The sequence below is a fragment of the Parambassis ranga genome, chromosome 4 (assembly GCF_900634625.1).
Source record: "Parambassis ranga chromosome 4, fParRan2.1, whole genome shotgun sequence".
In the NCBI taxonomy this organism is placed as follows: domain Eukaryota; kingdom Metazoa; phylum Chordata; class Actinopteri; family Ambassidae; genus Parambassis; species Parambassis ranga.
The window spans coordinates 18,812,888-18,829,275 of record NC_041025.1 but is presented as its reverse complement, the minus strand read 5'-3'; the positions used below and the strand labels follow the sequence as shown (position 1 = coordinate 18,829,275).

Genomic DNA, 16,388 nt, shown 5'->3' with positions numbered 1-16,388 from the left:
AAATATTCATATGTCCCTTGTAAATACACGGAGAACACAGTCGACCCTCTGATCGCTCTGTGCCCTGCAGCACAAATGCTCTTTCATGTTGCTGTCAAAAATCCCAAATGTCCCATCCCCTCCTGCTCATTCAACCCTTCCAAAACAGAAGAATGTCACTGCAGATCTTTTTTTGCTTTTGCATATTTGATGTTCCCGCTCTGTCCACACAGACGGTCATCCAACCACTAAAAAAAAAAAAAAAAAAATCTGGAAGACACAGATCAGACAGGGGATCTAAATGATGCCTTTATGTGCTTTGCCATTGCTTCGCCATGGTAGAAGAAAGAACAGATGAGGGATTCTTCCCTCTGTCCATCCATCCTCACCCTTGCCCCGGCTCCCCCCACAGAAAGGGACAGTTCCCTCCATTAAAAAGCAGGGCTCATCATAATACAAGAATTTGTATTGTACAGGAAAACAGTCCGGCATAGCTCAAACTAAGAGGGCAACAGACAGATTATCCATGGCAACGGCGCTTTGCACACAAGGATATTTTCTTTTCCTCCACAGAGGAACACAATTGCCGCCAGTGTCACTGGGTCACATTTTTTTCCGGTTCCTGGTTAATGGGCTGTAGAGATGGTTAGCACGTACGATTAGTTTTAATCTGCTACATTTGACTGGGAGAGAAAGGGATTGAATACATTTCAACACACCACTGAGGTTTGTATCATGCACCAAAAAATGAAGCAAACTATTGTTTTTTATTTTTTCAGAGTCACTTCGAATTCAGACGGAAACAAAAGACACCTAGAAAGTGAAATAGTTTGACTTTATTCAACTTTAGAAGAAAAAAGAAAAAACAGTGTAGGTCAGTGCGTCAGAAAAAAAAGAAGAGCATGATCGAGCTTTGTCGTTTTTGTCTAGTGTTGTTAATGTGTAGTTTTTGTATGAGAGCTCTCAACTCTCACTGCTGGAGAGTAAAAAGAAAAGCAGAAATACTGAAATGATTGGCTGAAATTGTTAGCTGCACAAAATATACAATTAACAACATAGATTTTAACATCTAATATTCATCATTCTATATGTAAGGCATGTTGCTGGTCCAAAAAGTTGCACCAATTCCCTGAATCTGATTAAGCCTTATGCTTTGAAATAAGATGCTGTTGAAAATGTGAGGTACTCATCACTTAAACTGTAATGCAATCAGAATACATACAGCCCTCAAAAAACATGAAGACAAGCAGGCAAGTTGTTACACAACATTTTCATATGTTATTGCTAAAAGAAGGAAATGTGCTCTCGTGTGAAGTAGATAAAGTGTTGGCACAATTAGGAAGAGTCTCATCCGAAGCAGGTGTCCCACATGTTTCTGGTTTTGGCGTGATTTGTCTTGTTTGATGAAGTGTTTTTTTGGCAGAGAAGTTTGATTAACAAAAAAAAAAAAGGTACTTGGCTCTGTGTTCTCTTAGCAAGCCGTGTACCATACTATTTAACAAACCTCTTGTGCTAACCATACTTAAGAAATTATGTAAATACTGCCCGTCTTTCCACTCCTGCCTCAAAGTGTTCATCTTGAATCTTCAAATGTGTGCTAACACTGCATTAAGTTGTCATTTTTTAGCAAATGCTTTCAAAACTTAGTGGTGAAAATCTTACTTTAAGTCAAAAATCTGGTGTTTTGCTAAAATTAATTTTAATATCTTGTGTACAAATATACAGAGATGGTGCAAAAATAATTCTTATTCCTCCCCTAATGCTCCCTTTTCTGGATGAGTATGTAAACAAACATCCTGATGAATCATTCAGTATGTTCATGTTGCCAGGCAACAAATAAAACCGTGAACAACATATTTTGCCTTAACACAGTTTAGAAAAATCTCATACAGAAGAAGCCTGGTAGATATCAAGCGCCCTGATTCATTTAAAAGAGGAACGCTTCCCGTCACAGCAGAACAAAGTCTCCGGCGGTGGTGACCGTTCTCCGCGGGTCACGGATAAAGGGCCACTCTCTCTTCTCAGGGGTCAGGCCTGCCGACAGGTCGTAATCTCTACCGTGACCTTGTACAAAAGTGAATGCAGGGTATTTGTCCTTCGCTGTCGGCTGCAGCACCTGGAACAACAACACGCCACTTTTTCAGAGCTTTTGCTTCAGTTTCAGCACTTCAACATAATATGTGACGTCTTCTCTCTTTGGAGGCAAACTGCACTAATTTTAACTAAGGACATCATAAGTGGATGGAAGGATGCATGGTTTCTATCCTACACACTGGTTAGAGAAGTGCAAACGGAGTCAGATTCATGGCTAAATGGTGCCACCTAGTGGTGAACTTGTATACCTGAAAATCATTTGCAACTACACAAGTAAAGAATATGCATCAGTATTAAAATAATAATAATGACTAAGAAAATTGTGACACTTGTAGAGTTGTGTTGAGGCAGCTTTCCTCACCTTAGACAGCTCTTCCCTGATTCTCTCAAAGTCTCGAACGCTTCTGGAATAGAGACCGATGGTGCAGCTTGGGTCCATCTTGCTGAAAGGCATCTTCTTTGGTGAGGGGCAATGATATGACTAGACAAAAGGAGGAGACAAAAAACATCTGGAAAATATTCATCAAGCTGAAGGGGCCAGTGGGGGCATGCACACACACTCCGTGGTGGCGTCAACACCAAATAAGATGTATTCTGCAATCATTTGGTGAATGAAATCCTATTTATCTGCTGTCATGGGCATCCATAAATTTACACCTCTGCTGCTGGTGTCACATTGTATACCACAGCATGCAAAAGCATAAAACAAAGTTGCTATATGGTGGTGTGCGCTGATTTTTATGTATAAGTCCTGAAATATTAAGGCTCACGGTGCCTAATCCCGTATTTGCCGTATTTCTCTTAAGTGGCAGCTTCACTTATCTGAACAGCAAATAAATCAGCACATGGGGACTCTGTGATTGGGCGGAACCCTGCTTTAGGATTCACACCCTTAAGTACTAACAGAAACTATTAAAGTCACATTACAGGGGCCCCAGTCAGCTCGTCTGTGTAATTTCACATTACCTGGAGAGGAAAGTCGCTGGTGCTGACATCCACAAAAGACTGACAGTAATGAGGGTCCATGTAAATCAAGCTGTCATCTGCAAGGACAAAACAAAAGACAAGTTATTCAAAAACATCAGATTATTACGAAAACGCACTTCTCTCCAATTTCTATGCAGAGTAGCTCAAAGTCACCAGCTTGGCCTACTGTTAGGCTTGTGTGCGCATCAAATATGCCTCCCAGAAGGTTGTTGCTTTTTAATATCCACCAGGGTGGATTAAATGCTGCATAATCAGATGCGTTTGTACAAGCACATCCTTTACACCCACAAAAAGAGGAGGTTGTCATTTAATTTTTGTGTGGGGGGAATTACTTTTACAAACATGCAATTATATTCGGGCATTTGCATATGATAAATGCAGTGCGGAGCCGCGTCTTGGCAGGGAGAATGTATTGCTTGTCATTTAGACATCATCCACCACTGTATTTCAAATTGGTAAAATGTAAATGCGTAAATATTGACTGCCAAGATGTACAACTGAAGGTTCCTCCTGGCTCCTGAAGGTGATGAAGAGTGGCTCACTTTGGGGCCTGCGGAGAAAAATTTAATGCATGCCTCCTATGGAAATCAATTACAGCTCACAACTAGGGAGGTTTACTCATGATAAATGGGCGATGCTTTGATGGGTCAGAGAGAATAAAGTAAGCCCTGCTTCACTTGCTTCCATCTCCACTCCTCTCCGTTTTCCTCACGCAAACAGGAATACATTAACTTACTTTGTCTCTTCACGTAAAAAGGGTATATTATGCAAAATAATTTGCTATTCACACCAACTGCTCTCTGTGTGTCTTTCTCTGTTTTCCATTAAGCCAACACTAACCTTGAAATCCCACAAAGTAGCAGGCCTGTTTGGGCTTCCCTCCGATGATGCCTATGCAGTACTCCACGCTCAGTATGCTCTACATGCATACAACAGAGAAGCAGCCAGTACATCAGGCATCAAAGTCTTTAGACAGTATTTTTCTTTCCTGAGAACACTTAAAACATAGGTCGCTCACCTTTACAAAGTCAAAATACTCAGGGTTTATCTTCTCCCCTCCCAGCCTCACAGGGATGAGAATGACGACGGCTCGGTCGTCTGGTGGCGGGGAAGCAGATGCTGGTTGGTCTTCCGGCGGTAGAGAAGGGTTAGGGTTGTCTGATGTCTCATCGGAGGCCTGCCCTGCACTTGGTGCCCTGTGGCAATCGATGACATCAGCACTGTACACTGTGAAGGATCAATAACACAAAGGTCAGTTGGAGGTTATTTTGTGTCTGTGTCTGTCTGTCCCTCAGTCAGTCAGTCCTGTCTTTGTAGCATGCTAGTAAAAATGAAGTTAATTAAATATATGCATATGTTTATGCATTATAACTTAATGTATTCATATTTTGTTTTGTAAATTTAAAGAAGGAGCAGTAAACGTCTTCAAGTTTAAAACTTTTGTCACATGCTGGTAGAATCCATTCAGATGGAGGATTGCTTAATGACTCCTGTGATGGTTCCATTACTGTCTCCATATTTCAATTGTAATTATTATAATAGTGGAGAAAATCATCTGATTTTTGCTTAAATAAACTACTAGGAATTTGTTAAACAGTTGATTAATCGAATAATAATAATTTTAGCCTTAAAATCCTCTTATTTTATCTACAAGAACCATTCACTGAAAGTCTCAACTCACTTGCAACACACCAAACTACCAGCTTTCACACCAACAGCTATCTGCAGCTATTGAGAAGACAAACATGAATCAACAGCCCAGTTATTGAGGTTAAGAAGAGGTCGGAGCAGGAGGTTATAGATTTGGAATGGATGTGTTTGTTGGGGGAGTAGACATAGTGAGACTCCCTGTCACCACTTTAAGCAGCTCCAGTCTCCCAGCTGCAGAGAGACAGCGAGAAAAAGAAAGGTCTGCTTGGGCGCCATGCCCAGTATCCTGTTTTATCAAGAGCAGGCTCATCTTTCATACCTGTGCAGTCCTGGGAGACATAGGCAGTTATATCCGCCAAGCCAGGGTCCATCGCTTTCTCGACAGCTTTCCTAAGAGAAAGAGAAAGCAGAGAGAGGAAAAGTGAGTGAGAGAGGGAAGTTTTATACAATATATCAACGTATAAAATAAATATTTTCAAATAAACAATACGTTAACAAGCATCCGATCAGTGAATTTTTTTCAAAGATATGTTTTTGCAAGAAAACACTAATTATGGGTTTGGAAAAACACCCATATCCAATTATTGACATAATACATTTTATACAGACATAATATACATAATATAATATGTATATGTATGTATATATAATATATACAGACATAATAATTTAACAGTCAAGTCATTCATTAATTTTGTACAGTTAAGCAAGAAAATATAAAAACCCAGCAGTTTCTAAGTGTTTAATATTAGTTTTAAGAAATTAAATAATATTTTTTTTTAATGTTTAGTTGAAATAATTAAATCAATTGATTATTTGTATTACATTATAAGGTAAACCGGTTTATTTATTGAAATCAATTAACCACAAAAACTAGACTGTCTGTCATCTATTAGATGCTAATAAGTGTAATTGTACTTTAAATGCTACTAAAAAATTGAGTCATTGTCTTAACACTAATAATATTTATACAATAGGGTACATTTGACAATAAAATTAAATTAATTAAGTAAATTCGTCATGTATAATCATAATCATAATCATGTTTATTGCCATGTAAGTGAAGAGGTTTCACATTACTAGGAATTTGCTTTAGTGATTGGTGCGTACATACACAACGTATAACAATTAACATGAAATAAAAAGTATGCATGGGTTAAAAAAATAAAAATAAGATGATAATAAGATAAGATAAGAAAAATAAAAGCCAAAGCCAAACAAAGTAAATAATATAATCTAAAAGTAAGGCTATAAATTGACATGACATTACAGACATACAACTAACATATGTAAACTAGAAAAGGGCATTTCCTGAAGAAAATGCAATCAAAAGTTTGATTGCTGCAGCTGACAAATTTGATAGAGCAGCATCTAATAAGTGTTTTGAGACTAAAATGGAGTCTGTAGCTTGAAATTTGTAGGAGGAGATACATATGGCAGATGGCCCTCGTTGAAGAGCTCTCTTATAGACTTCCATGTTTAAAATGACTCCTAAATTGCTTAATATTTGAAAAATGACCCAGAATGTCCTCTGTGAGATGAACATTTTGATAGTTGAATGGCTGAAATCGGTCAATGTATGCTAAAGTTATGCTGCGCCAAAAAACGTACGGAAGAATAAAAAAGAAGAAGAAGAAAGAGGGTGAAGAACAATAGTTTGATTGCCTAGCAATGGCAATCAAACTAACTAACACAAGCTACTACAGTTAGTCACAAATCAAACTCACTTTAGGATGTGTGCTACCACAGCTGGTCCATACCAGTCCCCTGCCTGCTTCCCCAACGTCAGGCCTAAAAGGACCAGCCTGTGCAGGCCCAGCTGAGATGACGGGTTGTCCCCAAACCAGGAGACCAAAGTGCGGTGGTACATCTCCTTTAAGTGTGAGTCGGCCTCCTCTGCAGATCTAGTAGGAGGCTGATCTTGGGACGTAAGAGATGATTCTATATCAGAGGGTGGAGGGGGACCTTGTAGAGAGGCTTCCAGAGATGCCACTAGACGCTTGGCGGCTGTGGTAGTCCATGTTTCTGTGTCTAAGGGCTGGAGTGTCAGCGCCTCTGACCATGTCCAGTCTATGGATAAATAAATTATGTAAAATACATTAGTGTTGATATAAAGACAAAGGCTAAGGTGTGAAATCTTGGTTTACATTGGATGATATTGGCAAATTTTTACAGTTTGAAGGGAATAATGCATTCCCAAAGAAGACCTTCTTTAAGAAGAAGCTCCTGCCAAAAAGCATGGGATAAAAAGAGGCCTTAAAATATAAACGATACTATGCTATAAATGGATAAACAATTTTATACATACTATACCTTGTAGCACACAAAATGGGTTTCAAAAACCTGGTGTCAGCTATGCCAAAAAAGACTGCGAGTCTCTGATACTTCAACACATCAAACTTCTATTTAGAGCATTAAGACCAAAAAGTTGTTCAGTCCTTGAATTTAAAGGTGCTTAAGTAACAGATGAGGTGTCATTCTGTTCAATTATAAGTTTGAACGTCCCAGTATTTCATTTTAACCGTAGCCTTACAAACAGGGTGGGAGAGAGTGGGAGTGGTCTGAGCTATAAAATGGACTAGAGTGGAGTCTAAGGCATTAACAAAATGACCTTGATTCAAAGTGAACCCAAGTGAAATTGATCAATAAATATTCTGAAGTGGCCATTAGCGACTTTATAGAGAAATATTTCATTAGTGACATATTTTAGATTTGACAGAAGAACAAGCTTCAAACATTGTTTTTTAAATGACTGCATTAAGTCGACAGTTGTCGTATTATGTGGAATCATAAAGCGTAGGATACTTGAATATGCATTGAATAAAATAAAACTTTGTTCGGACTAAAAAGTGAGAAAAACCTGCACACTGGACACAAGTCTGCCTTTCTGCTTAGAAAAAAAAACTGAGATGACATGAGATAGAGCTTCAGTGCATTTCTCTCACCTCGGCCTAAGAAGTGCAAAATAAGCGCCTGAGCCAGCATCATCTGTCCAGCTCTTAGCATGCAGCCCCAGCCACAATCGGAGGTCAGTGGGCTGCCGGGCAGCGGAGGGAACTCTTCCCTGTAGGTCAGCCACACACGGGATGCAAAATCCTTCTTAAAATCCTCCACGTTCCCCATAACGAAGTCTTCATCAAAGGGTGTGTAGCTGGCGTCAGTGGGACTGTCATCATCTAAAGCAAAGAGAGAGTCTCATAATTTGCATGTTTATTACAGCTTAGCCAAAAGGCAAGGCTCTCGATTTACTGCTGCTCAATCCCCGTTCCTACTCTGACCTAAGGTGACACAGTGGAAGGATTACATCTCGAAGCTGGTCTAGGATTGTTTGGCATCACCCCAGATAAACTGGTGGAGGTGGCCGGAGGGGGGAGAGGGAGGTCTGGGTCTCCCAGCTTAGGTTACTGCCCCCGTGACATATGTCACTGTGTATGTTTGTGCACCATACCTTCAGCCTTGAAGTGGTAGCATTTTCCCAGAAGCAGCACGGGTGAATTCCTGCTGAATGAGGTCTTTGATTTGAGAGCCCAACCTACGACACACAACAAACATACAATCGACAATATATCAAGGTTTGGTTCATGGTGGCACACCTATTGTACAACACTGTTTGTTTAATGCTCTGGCTCAGTGACTTCCTGTCCTTCCTGTCACAGTGCTGTTATTCTTCACTTCTTGTTACACAAGAATCAGCATAAACACTGATTAATAAAATAATTTGTAAAATGAGCATAAAGTTTTGATGAAAGTACGCCATGTTGTTTACAAACCAGTGTGGTCAGTATGACAAAGAAATATTTTAAGGGCTGACTCAACAGCAGCAGGTCTTTGTCTCACAGAATTGTGGTTCTTGTTTTTATTTGTGCTGTTTTTTCTCTGCATTTCAATTTAGGCAAACCAGCTAATTCAGATTCAGATAAGAAAACATACTGCTGATGAATTTAATGACACCACAGCAGTAATGCATGACAGCATTCACAAGGAAGTGGACAGAGAAGAGGGCAGTATGTGTGTGTGTGTGCCTCAGGCAGATCACTTACTGTATTTCACATTGTGCCACACTGACAAGAACTTTGTCTTCAATTTTTCCACCTCGTCGCTCCCTTTGTTCTCCATTTGAACCAGCGAGAGAAAGAACCCATTCCCACACAGCATACAAACCTGGTATACACACACACACGTATAACAGTACAACTTCACCATGAAACATTATTGGTGTGTTACAGCGTGTGTCCGCCTTTTTACCTTGGAGCTTCTTCGACCCGACTGTTTCTCTCTTACAGACGCGTTGTAGCTCCGTGTTAAAGTTCAAACTAGCACACACTGTGCTGTGAAGACAATCTAACACACACCGTTTGGTCCATGGCTCGCTGTGTAGCTCAGAACTCCCCTGTGATTGCCAATGTTTACAATTTGAGGAAGTGGAAAAGTGCAGTCAGCTGATCTCGCGGTGTTTCCGCCGGGAACAAGGAGGAGGGCTCGAATTATTTGACGGGACACCCCGAACGGGCGGGGCCTAACTCATTTTTCTACATTTGCAGAAAACGACACTGCGGTTCCTTAGGACCTGTTTCTTGTGCTCCCTTTTGGATTTTTTTTGGCCTTAATTACTAAACCTCACCTTTTCTTTGAACTTAGGTGTTTTGTTAGTCTGCATTTTGGGTCCCCGCTCCACTCTGAAAACACTCACTCAAAAACTTAACGCAAGCCTTAGAAACAACCAATCAGAGAAGAGTTTAGAAACAATAAATTATTTTAATGTTGAACGTCCAACTTTACTGCAGAAATACAACAAATACACACGTTGACATGACAAGTCTCCTGCCTGACCTTCCCCTGCATGAAATGCCTGAGGCTGTAAAAAAAAAAAACTTGAAGCTTTTAATTTGAAAACGTAGTAAACAGCTGAATAAGGATTAATATGACAGATATAATGTTTAATGTCTGATAAATAACTGCAGCTCCTCTTATGGCTCTCCAAAACTACTATACTGCTGTATACTTAAATTAAGAATTAAGAATACGTTTATTAGTCCCACAATGGGGAAAAAATTCTACAAGGCTGCGATAGTGATGTCCTACTATTTACAACACAAAACAACTTATTTATTAAATTATGTTTTTTTGTATTTTTTGCTGTAAAGTTCAGGGCATTCAACATTTAAATATTCTTCAACCATCTTTAGGTGCAGACACTATTTCAGCTGGCAGGCAAATCCAACAAGGTTTACTAAACTGTTGTATCTTCCATAATCCAGCCTTCTATTAAACTTCAATTTTGACAATATATATAATAATATATAATTTTCCTATTTTAACTTTCCTCAGATTTCAGCTTCTCTAGCAATTCACAGCAAATCCTTCAGTATGCAGCAATCAAGTGCATTTTCTCCTAAAAATATTTATATATTTTTAATTTTATTTTATCTTAAAGATTGTTTAAAAATCGTAAGAATTGTGAATTATGTTTTTTTCTAGTATTTATCACTAGAAGTTAATTCATTGATAGGTTTTAGGTGTTACTATTGTGCGCAGCAGCTTTTCATTGGGTGTGTTCCGTTGCACTGATTTACAGTCATTACGGTAATGATCCATTCTCCCGTTTTTCCCTTTTCCCTGTGGCCGTAGTGAGTGAGTGCGAAGCCGAGTCTGCTGCCTGCCTGCTTGGGAATCTCGCTAAAGCACATCAGCGGCCACTGCCATGGCTGAACGCCGCGCCTTCGCCCAAAAAATCAGCAGGTAAATCTTCGAGTCTCCGAAAGGAGCTCGTAAACAAAAATGCACACGGACCACTTTGTGGCGTCCATGTATGTCGGTCGCCCTCAGACCACCGCTGAGGGAACCCTGGTGAAGGAGGCCCAGCCGCAGCCTGGCTGCTCCCTGCTAGCCGCTCGTTAGCTGTAACGGCGAAAGATGCTCAGACCCACCCAGACAGACAGGCAGCGGCACTGCTAGCTGCTGCTCCCCCTTTCCACTGAATGCTAACAAAGAGGGGCGATACCATTGTTTTAATGAATGTACACTGGCTAGACAACAGTTCTTTTTTTTGCAATGATCAATTAGAAAATACAGTAAGTTACTGTAAATGAAAATCCGTAAATTTGGACAGCTAGCGGCTACAGTACAGTGGCTAACGATGGACTGCTAAGGCACTACTGTAAGGGGCGTCAGTGAACTTTGTTGGGGTCTGTTTTAAGCTACTGCTCATTGAAAGAACAGTGAGATATCAGAGGTGGGATAAAAGCCTCTGTCTGCTGCTATCAAATACCGATATTATAATCTCTTCCACGCCCCTCAGACGGATCAAAGTAATCTCTTTAACAAAGGGCTTTGTGCAAGCTGTCAAATACCATCATCCCAGCCCCAGCGCCTTTAGAAAGACAGTGTTATGCTTTATCATTTAAAGCACTCAACTTGTCATCACTATAAAATGTAAGAAATAAGAATTTACCCCCCTATGGGGATCAATATAGTCTGATGTTTTTGGAAATAATTCCAAATTTCCAAAAGATACACATACACCTCACTGGCTTCCCTCATCGGGTTGTTAGGAACTAAAAGCATATTTAACTCCAGATTAAAAAAGGTGTTGAAGAGCAGGACGGAAAGAGTCATTAATCAAATCCACTGCTCATTATTGGGGTTGTATATATTGATTAATGCAGTCTAGACTTGCTCTTTGTATACCAGGATTTTTCCGCCTGAGAGATGACTAGTTCTGTGATCAACTGATAAAACTGTACACGGCTGTAATATCACGCTTACTTCTTAATTAAGACAGCAACGATCTACATCTATCTGTATCTGTTATTTGTATGATATTGTGCAAATATTTGTGATATGTCTTTAGTCAGAATAGAATAGAATAGAAACAATATTTTATTAAATTCTAGTTGGCTGTTCTCCCAGACTCTTAGATTAGTAAATTATTTATATCGTGCTGAAATGAGGAAAATTCTCATTTGTCATCTGATTCACAGATAGAAGTAAATGACTTCTGTTAAACTTTCAATAAGCATAATTGGAGTTATCTGTGTTCAGAGTTTCTAATCACACATAAGATAAGCAGTGTGTTTGTATTATAATCTTCATTTGCTGCCAGTTGATATTTTGTCCTTGGGAGCAGTTGTTGTTACCATCTTACAACCACAAAGTCTGTTTATTTAATCAAGTTATTCCTTAATGAAGTGACCAGTAAAGGTCTAGTAAGATGGAGCAGGGAGGACTGTGGAATGTGTTTGGTCTATTCAGTGCTTCTGCTTATCTCCAGCAGTGACAGCACTGCACTGCAGAGGCCACAAGAGCTGTACTACAGAATATTATCAGGTTCATCTAGTCAGTTTTAGCTTTCTTCTCATAGGTGGCTTCTGCTTTACAGTCCGATGCTTAAGGATCTGTTTGTTTACAGTTTATTTTTGATGGAATTTACCAGACTCAGTTGATGACCTCATTGACTGACTCCTATATTATCGTTGCTTTCCATTACTGTCATAATGACCAAGTATTTAAAGTCATCTTTAAACTAGTTATTGTGATATTGCCTTTAGATTCAGACATAAGACAGTTTGTTTCTTATGAGGAACAATGTAATGAAAAAACTAATAGTTAATCATAAGCATGGATCCTCATAGCCTCTTGTTTGTTACCTGTGTAATATAACCTTGAGGCCAATGTGTGTAGCCTCTTTCCTCTAATTTGTTATTTGTTTGTGCCACTTTGGGCTACATGCTGCGTTGTTGTTTTGTTCAAGGCAAAGGTCTCTGAGTGGTTTTGGTGGTTGCTATGATTTAAAGGACCTTCATATGTGTGCGGCTACAGCAGCGGTTCAACACTACGAGCTTTGTGCTGACCACTGGGATCCAGGGATTTTTATTTGTTTCTATCCTCTGTCTGGGTGTGATATATGATGCTGCTGTCTGAAGCGAAGCAGTTAAAGAACCTCAAAGAGCTAAATTATAATCCTCAGTGTTAATTAGCCTTGTATTTAACATTCCAGTCTATTGCTTTAAGTGTTGTTTTTAAATCTTTTAAGTAGACAGAATTGATCAGCATGTATGAGGGTGTAAGGAGCTCTCACACACCTGGAAGCTCTCTAGGAATTTGAAATGCTATTATTTAAAAGGTAGTTATATATATGAAATAAATGTTGCATTCAAAGAACATGGTAAATATCCAAGGCTTAAAGATTTGAGTTTAACCGCACTGGCTACCCCTTCTCAGCCACCGGGACAAATACCACACATGGTATTATATGGTATCTTGTGTTAAAATAAATATTGCAGTTTGATCTGCATCAAGTGTAAACCGGCACAACATTTGCTTTGTAGGTTTACTGTTGATATTGACTGTATGGATGTCTTCTCTCTTCTGTTTGCAGGACTGTGGCAGCAGAGGTCAGGAAGCAGATAGCTGGCCAGTATGGGGGCTCCCCGCAGCTCTTCAAAAATCTCAACGTTGGGACCACGACAAGCAACACAGTGAGTAGCCCGAAAGGCCACAGATGGCTCTATGTGTTTACATGTAGCTGGTTTAAAGTTTACACTTGGCCTTCTCCAGTCAGCTGATGTTTGAATGTTCTTCCGAAAGGAAACCTGTTTTCTGTAATCAGGCCTTGGGGAGTAGAGAAACCAGTAAACAGCATGAGGATGAGAGAAGGAATATATTATCACATGAGATGATTACTTCTCTGCTCAGTTGGATGTGTGCCTATTTTTAACCATGGGTTGACCTGTTCACCACATGTAGTCTTTTTCTATGGCCACTTAAGTTCAGCTCAGACAGTGCGTTTGTTAAAGGGGTAGTGCCAATTGACACTGAGCAGCCGTGAGCCTAAACACAAGCAAACACACTCCCCACCCTCTGTAATTAGGCTACAGTTGGTTTTTAATTAAACTGTGAAAGGTATTTGTGTTCAAATTCCTCTAGAGGAAGAGGGCAAAGGAGAGACACAAACACACACACATTCACACATAAAGAGGAAACTGCTGATTCCCTCTGGGATTACTCATTTTAGAAGCACACTAAGGCCCATGAAACTATTAGCCTTTGCTTGAAGCTGCGCACTTGATAATCTGGTTACTTGTAACAGCAGAACGACATTTCAATGCATTTGCCCAAATCACAAACACTTTCTCAGAAACTATTAAAATTAAAGATGATCCATGAGCTTGAAATGCTCCCATAACAAAAATGACCTCACAGCTGTCTGTTCCTGCAGTGCATGCAGGGTATTACAGTGACTAATAATTCTTCTACTAGCTACTTGGAGAATCAGCCCCCTAAAGCATTTTCTGTGAAGACTCTTCTAAGACTTTCTACGTACAATAAAAATACAAGTGCTGCAGACAGAAGAACTGTTCAGATATGTCATCCCAGCTAATTAATGTTTCCCGTCCCTCTGATCTCTCCTTGTCACTTTCTTATCGCCCACCAGGTCCCTCTCACGGAGGCGGTGGAGCCTGTGGATTTTGAGGAGTACCTCATCACTCACCCGCCCATCGTTGAGTCCGGTCCGCTGAGAGATCTGATTGAGTTTCCCCCAGATGACATAGAGGTCATCTACACACCTAGGGAGTGTCGGACAGTGGTACAAGCTGTCCCAGAGGAAGGGTGAGCCTGCGATTTTACTTCATTGCGGATGTGTACATGCTTAGAGGACACATTTAAAATTACTTGTATGCTAACACACCTTTTCTCCTTTCATCAAAGTCTGGACAAACTGTCCACATACAATTGTTCATTTAATTCATACTCCTTTTAGATGACACATATACACAGTTGGTGTTTGTGTAGCTAGTGTCCCCATGCGGATACAAGTTGGTGTGTATCCAGCCGTCTGACAGCTCAAAATACTTTTCCAAAAGCCTAAGTGTCGTGTAGCTAAGAGCATTTGAGGTGTGACTCTGATTAAAATTATGTTGTTTGACTTATTGAGTCTGTCTGTATGTCTGCAGGGACACTGATGCTCATGTCAGAGACTGTGTCAGGTCCTACACAGAAGACTGGGCCATCGTCAACAGAAAGTACGGCTTTACTGTATTGAAATACTCATGGTTACGGTTGTTTACCGTTTAAATATATATCAACGTAACAACTGTCTTTAATGATGGCTTGCTCCCACAGATATCATAAGCTGGGTACAGGCTTTAACCCCAACACCTTGGACAAACAGAAGGAGCGCCAGAAAGGCCTGCCCAAACAGGTGTTCGAGGCTGATGAGATGCCAGACAGTAGCAGCTACCAGGATGACCAGGTAACAGATATTGCGCTAGTAAAGAACTGATCTACTGAATATATAATTATAATGCATACTCAATTCTCCTACATGATGTCTGTAATGTTGTTTTTGTGTGTTGGTTGGTTTGTAGGATGACCTGAAGCGGCGGTCGATGTCTATCGATGACACTCCGAGGGGCAGCTGGGCCTGCAGCATTTTTGACTTGAAGAATTCCCTCCCAGATGCTCTCCTCCCTCACCTCCTCGATCGTGTCCCCAATGAGGAAATTGACCGGCACAACGAAGACCAGCGCAAGGCCAACCGCCACCGTGAACTCTTTGCTCTGCACCCCGCCCTTGATGAGGTACCGTTCTGCTGATCAACACTGGATTTTACAATCAATTTTCTGTGTTTGTTTGTTTACAACTGGCCTGAATATTCTCTTTTCTTAAAATGATCTTTTGTGTGAATGTGTAGGAGGAGCCCATTGAGCGCCACTGTGTGCCTGAAGTACCTAAAGAGCACTTTGGCCAGAGGCTACTCGTCAAGTGCTTGTCCTTGAAGTAAGTGGTGGACTGCCTTTTTCAGAAAAAAAAGCCATGCAGCTCTTTTATTTAACTGCTGCTTTCTGCTGACCCACTCCTTTTTCCTCTCCTCTCTTAAAGGTTTGAGATCGAAATTGAACCCATATTTGCTAGTTTGGCCTTATACGATGTCAAGGAAAAGAAAAAGGTAAGCTGTTATGCTTTCTTCACTGCTTCCTCAGCCCTGAGTTGTTGGGTCACTTCTGCAAACCATTAAAGTTGTTGGGAAGCCAAAAACGAAGTTGATGAGTGGACTATAAAATTTTATGTTATGGGCCTGTTATGCTTTTGAGAATGCCATTAAATCATACACTGGAACTATGTTTCTATCAGACGGAAGCATCATATAGTGTTGCTCTCCTTTAGCTTACAAACACTAGAGGGTAGCAGTTCCCTTGTTGTAAAGTAGATTTTTTCACAGGTGTCCCACCGTGTTTGTCAACCAAGCGGCAACCTTCGGGGCTCAAACTTGAAGCCCATGCGGAAGTGTCAAAACTTGTAATTCACGCTGCAACAGCTGGGGGCTGGCTCCAAAAGCGAGTCATTTCCCATAGACTCCCATGTTAAAATGGCCGATTTCACAGCAGAAAAGAACATGTTTACAGCCTGGTACAAAAAATCGCTGTGGTCTCAGATGATAGGTTCTCTTCTAGTGTCAATTGTAGGGGGGGTGAATTTTTTTACAACTCGCTCGTTTCAATTGTATTCGGACTTAAAATTACGCCTAATTATGGGCGTTGCCGCTTGAGTGACAGACAGTTGACGTATCACAGCGTGAGTTTCCTGCTTCCACGATCGCCCGCCCCCCTAAACCCCGCTCGTGCTCCCCCTCTTTGTCCATATTCGGAGTTTTAGTTGACGTGACGCTGCCAACATGG

General features: G+C 40.5%; 2 protein-coding genes across 21 annotated transcripts in view; one reads left to right on the top strand and one right to left on the bottom strand.

Annotated features, from left to right (window-relative positions):
• Positions 1–1,162: 1,162 nt before the first annotated feature.
• Positions 1,163–9,159, bottom strand: atg4c (autophagy related 4C, cysteine peptidase). The gene is made up of 11 exons (XM_028404503.1): positions 8,956–9,159; positions 8,751–8,871; positions 8,159–8,242; positions 7,656–7,886; positions 6,438–6,780; positions 5,030–5,100; positions 4,079–4,287; positions 3,901–3,979; positions 3,040–3,116; positions 2,435–2,554; positions 1,163–2,095 (listed from the first exon to the last, which is right to left on the bottom strand). Exons 2-11 carry the CDS (start codon positions 8,863–8,865, stop codon positions 1,928–1,930), a joined length of 1,497 nt encoding a protein of 498 aa, XP_028260304.1. The 5' UTR covers positions 8,866–8,871; positions 8,956–9,159; the 3' UTR covers positions 1,163–1,927.
• A 1,167-nt stretch (positions 9,160–10,326) lies between these two features.
• The window catches only part of dock7 (dedicator of cytokinesis 7), a 36,176-nt gene continuing 30,114 nt past the window's right edge, over positions 10,327–16,388 (top strand). For 17 of the 20 annotated variants that reach the window (XM_028404760.1, XM_028404754.1, XM_028404743.1 and 14 more), the window contains exons 1-8: positions 10,327–10,449; positions 13,088–13,187; positions 14,144–14,319; positions 14,664–14,732; positions 14,833–14,962; positions 15,078–15,290; positions 15,404–15,489; positions 15,592–15,658. In XM_028404760.1, coding sequence (XP_028260561.1) covers positions 10,412–10,449; positions 13,088–13,187; positions 14,144–14,319; positions 14,664–14,732; positions 14,833–14,962; positions 15,078–15,290; positions 15,404–15,489; positions 15,592–15,658 — 879 coding nt within the window. In that variant the 5' untranslated portion in view covers positions 10,327–10,411. The remainder of the gene's footprint in view (positions 10,450–13,087; positions 13,188–14,143; positions 14,320–14,663; positions 14,733–14,832; positions 14,963–15,077; positions 15,291–15,403; positions 15,490–15,591; positions 15,659–16,388) is intronic. The other 3 variants (XM_028404752.1, XM_028404750.1, XM_028404748.1) reach the window with 1 other exon arrangement.

Coding starts and splice junctions, on each gene's coding strand:
- atg4c (XM_028404503.1), bottom strand. CDS start 8,865: ATGCTGTGTGGGAATGGGTTCTTTCTCTCGCTGGTTCAAATGGAGAAC. Junction 7,887..8,158: donor CTACCACTTCAAGGCTGAAG/GTATGGTGCACA, acceptor TCTTTGCTTTAG/ATGATGACAGTCCCACTGAC. Junction 4,288..5,029: donor TGTCTCCCAGGACTGCACAG/GTATGAAAGATG, acceptor GATCCTTCACAG/TGTACAGTGCTGATGTCATC.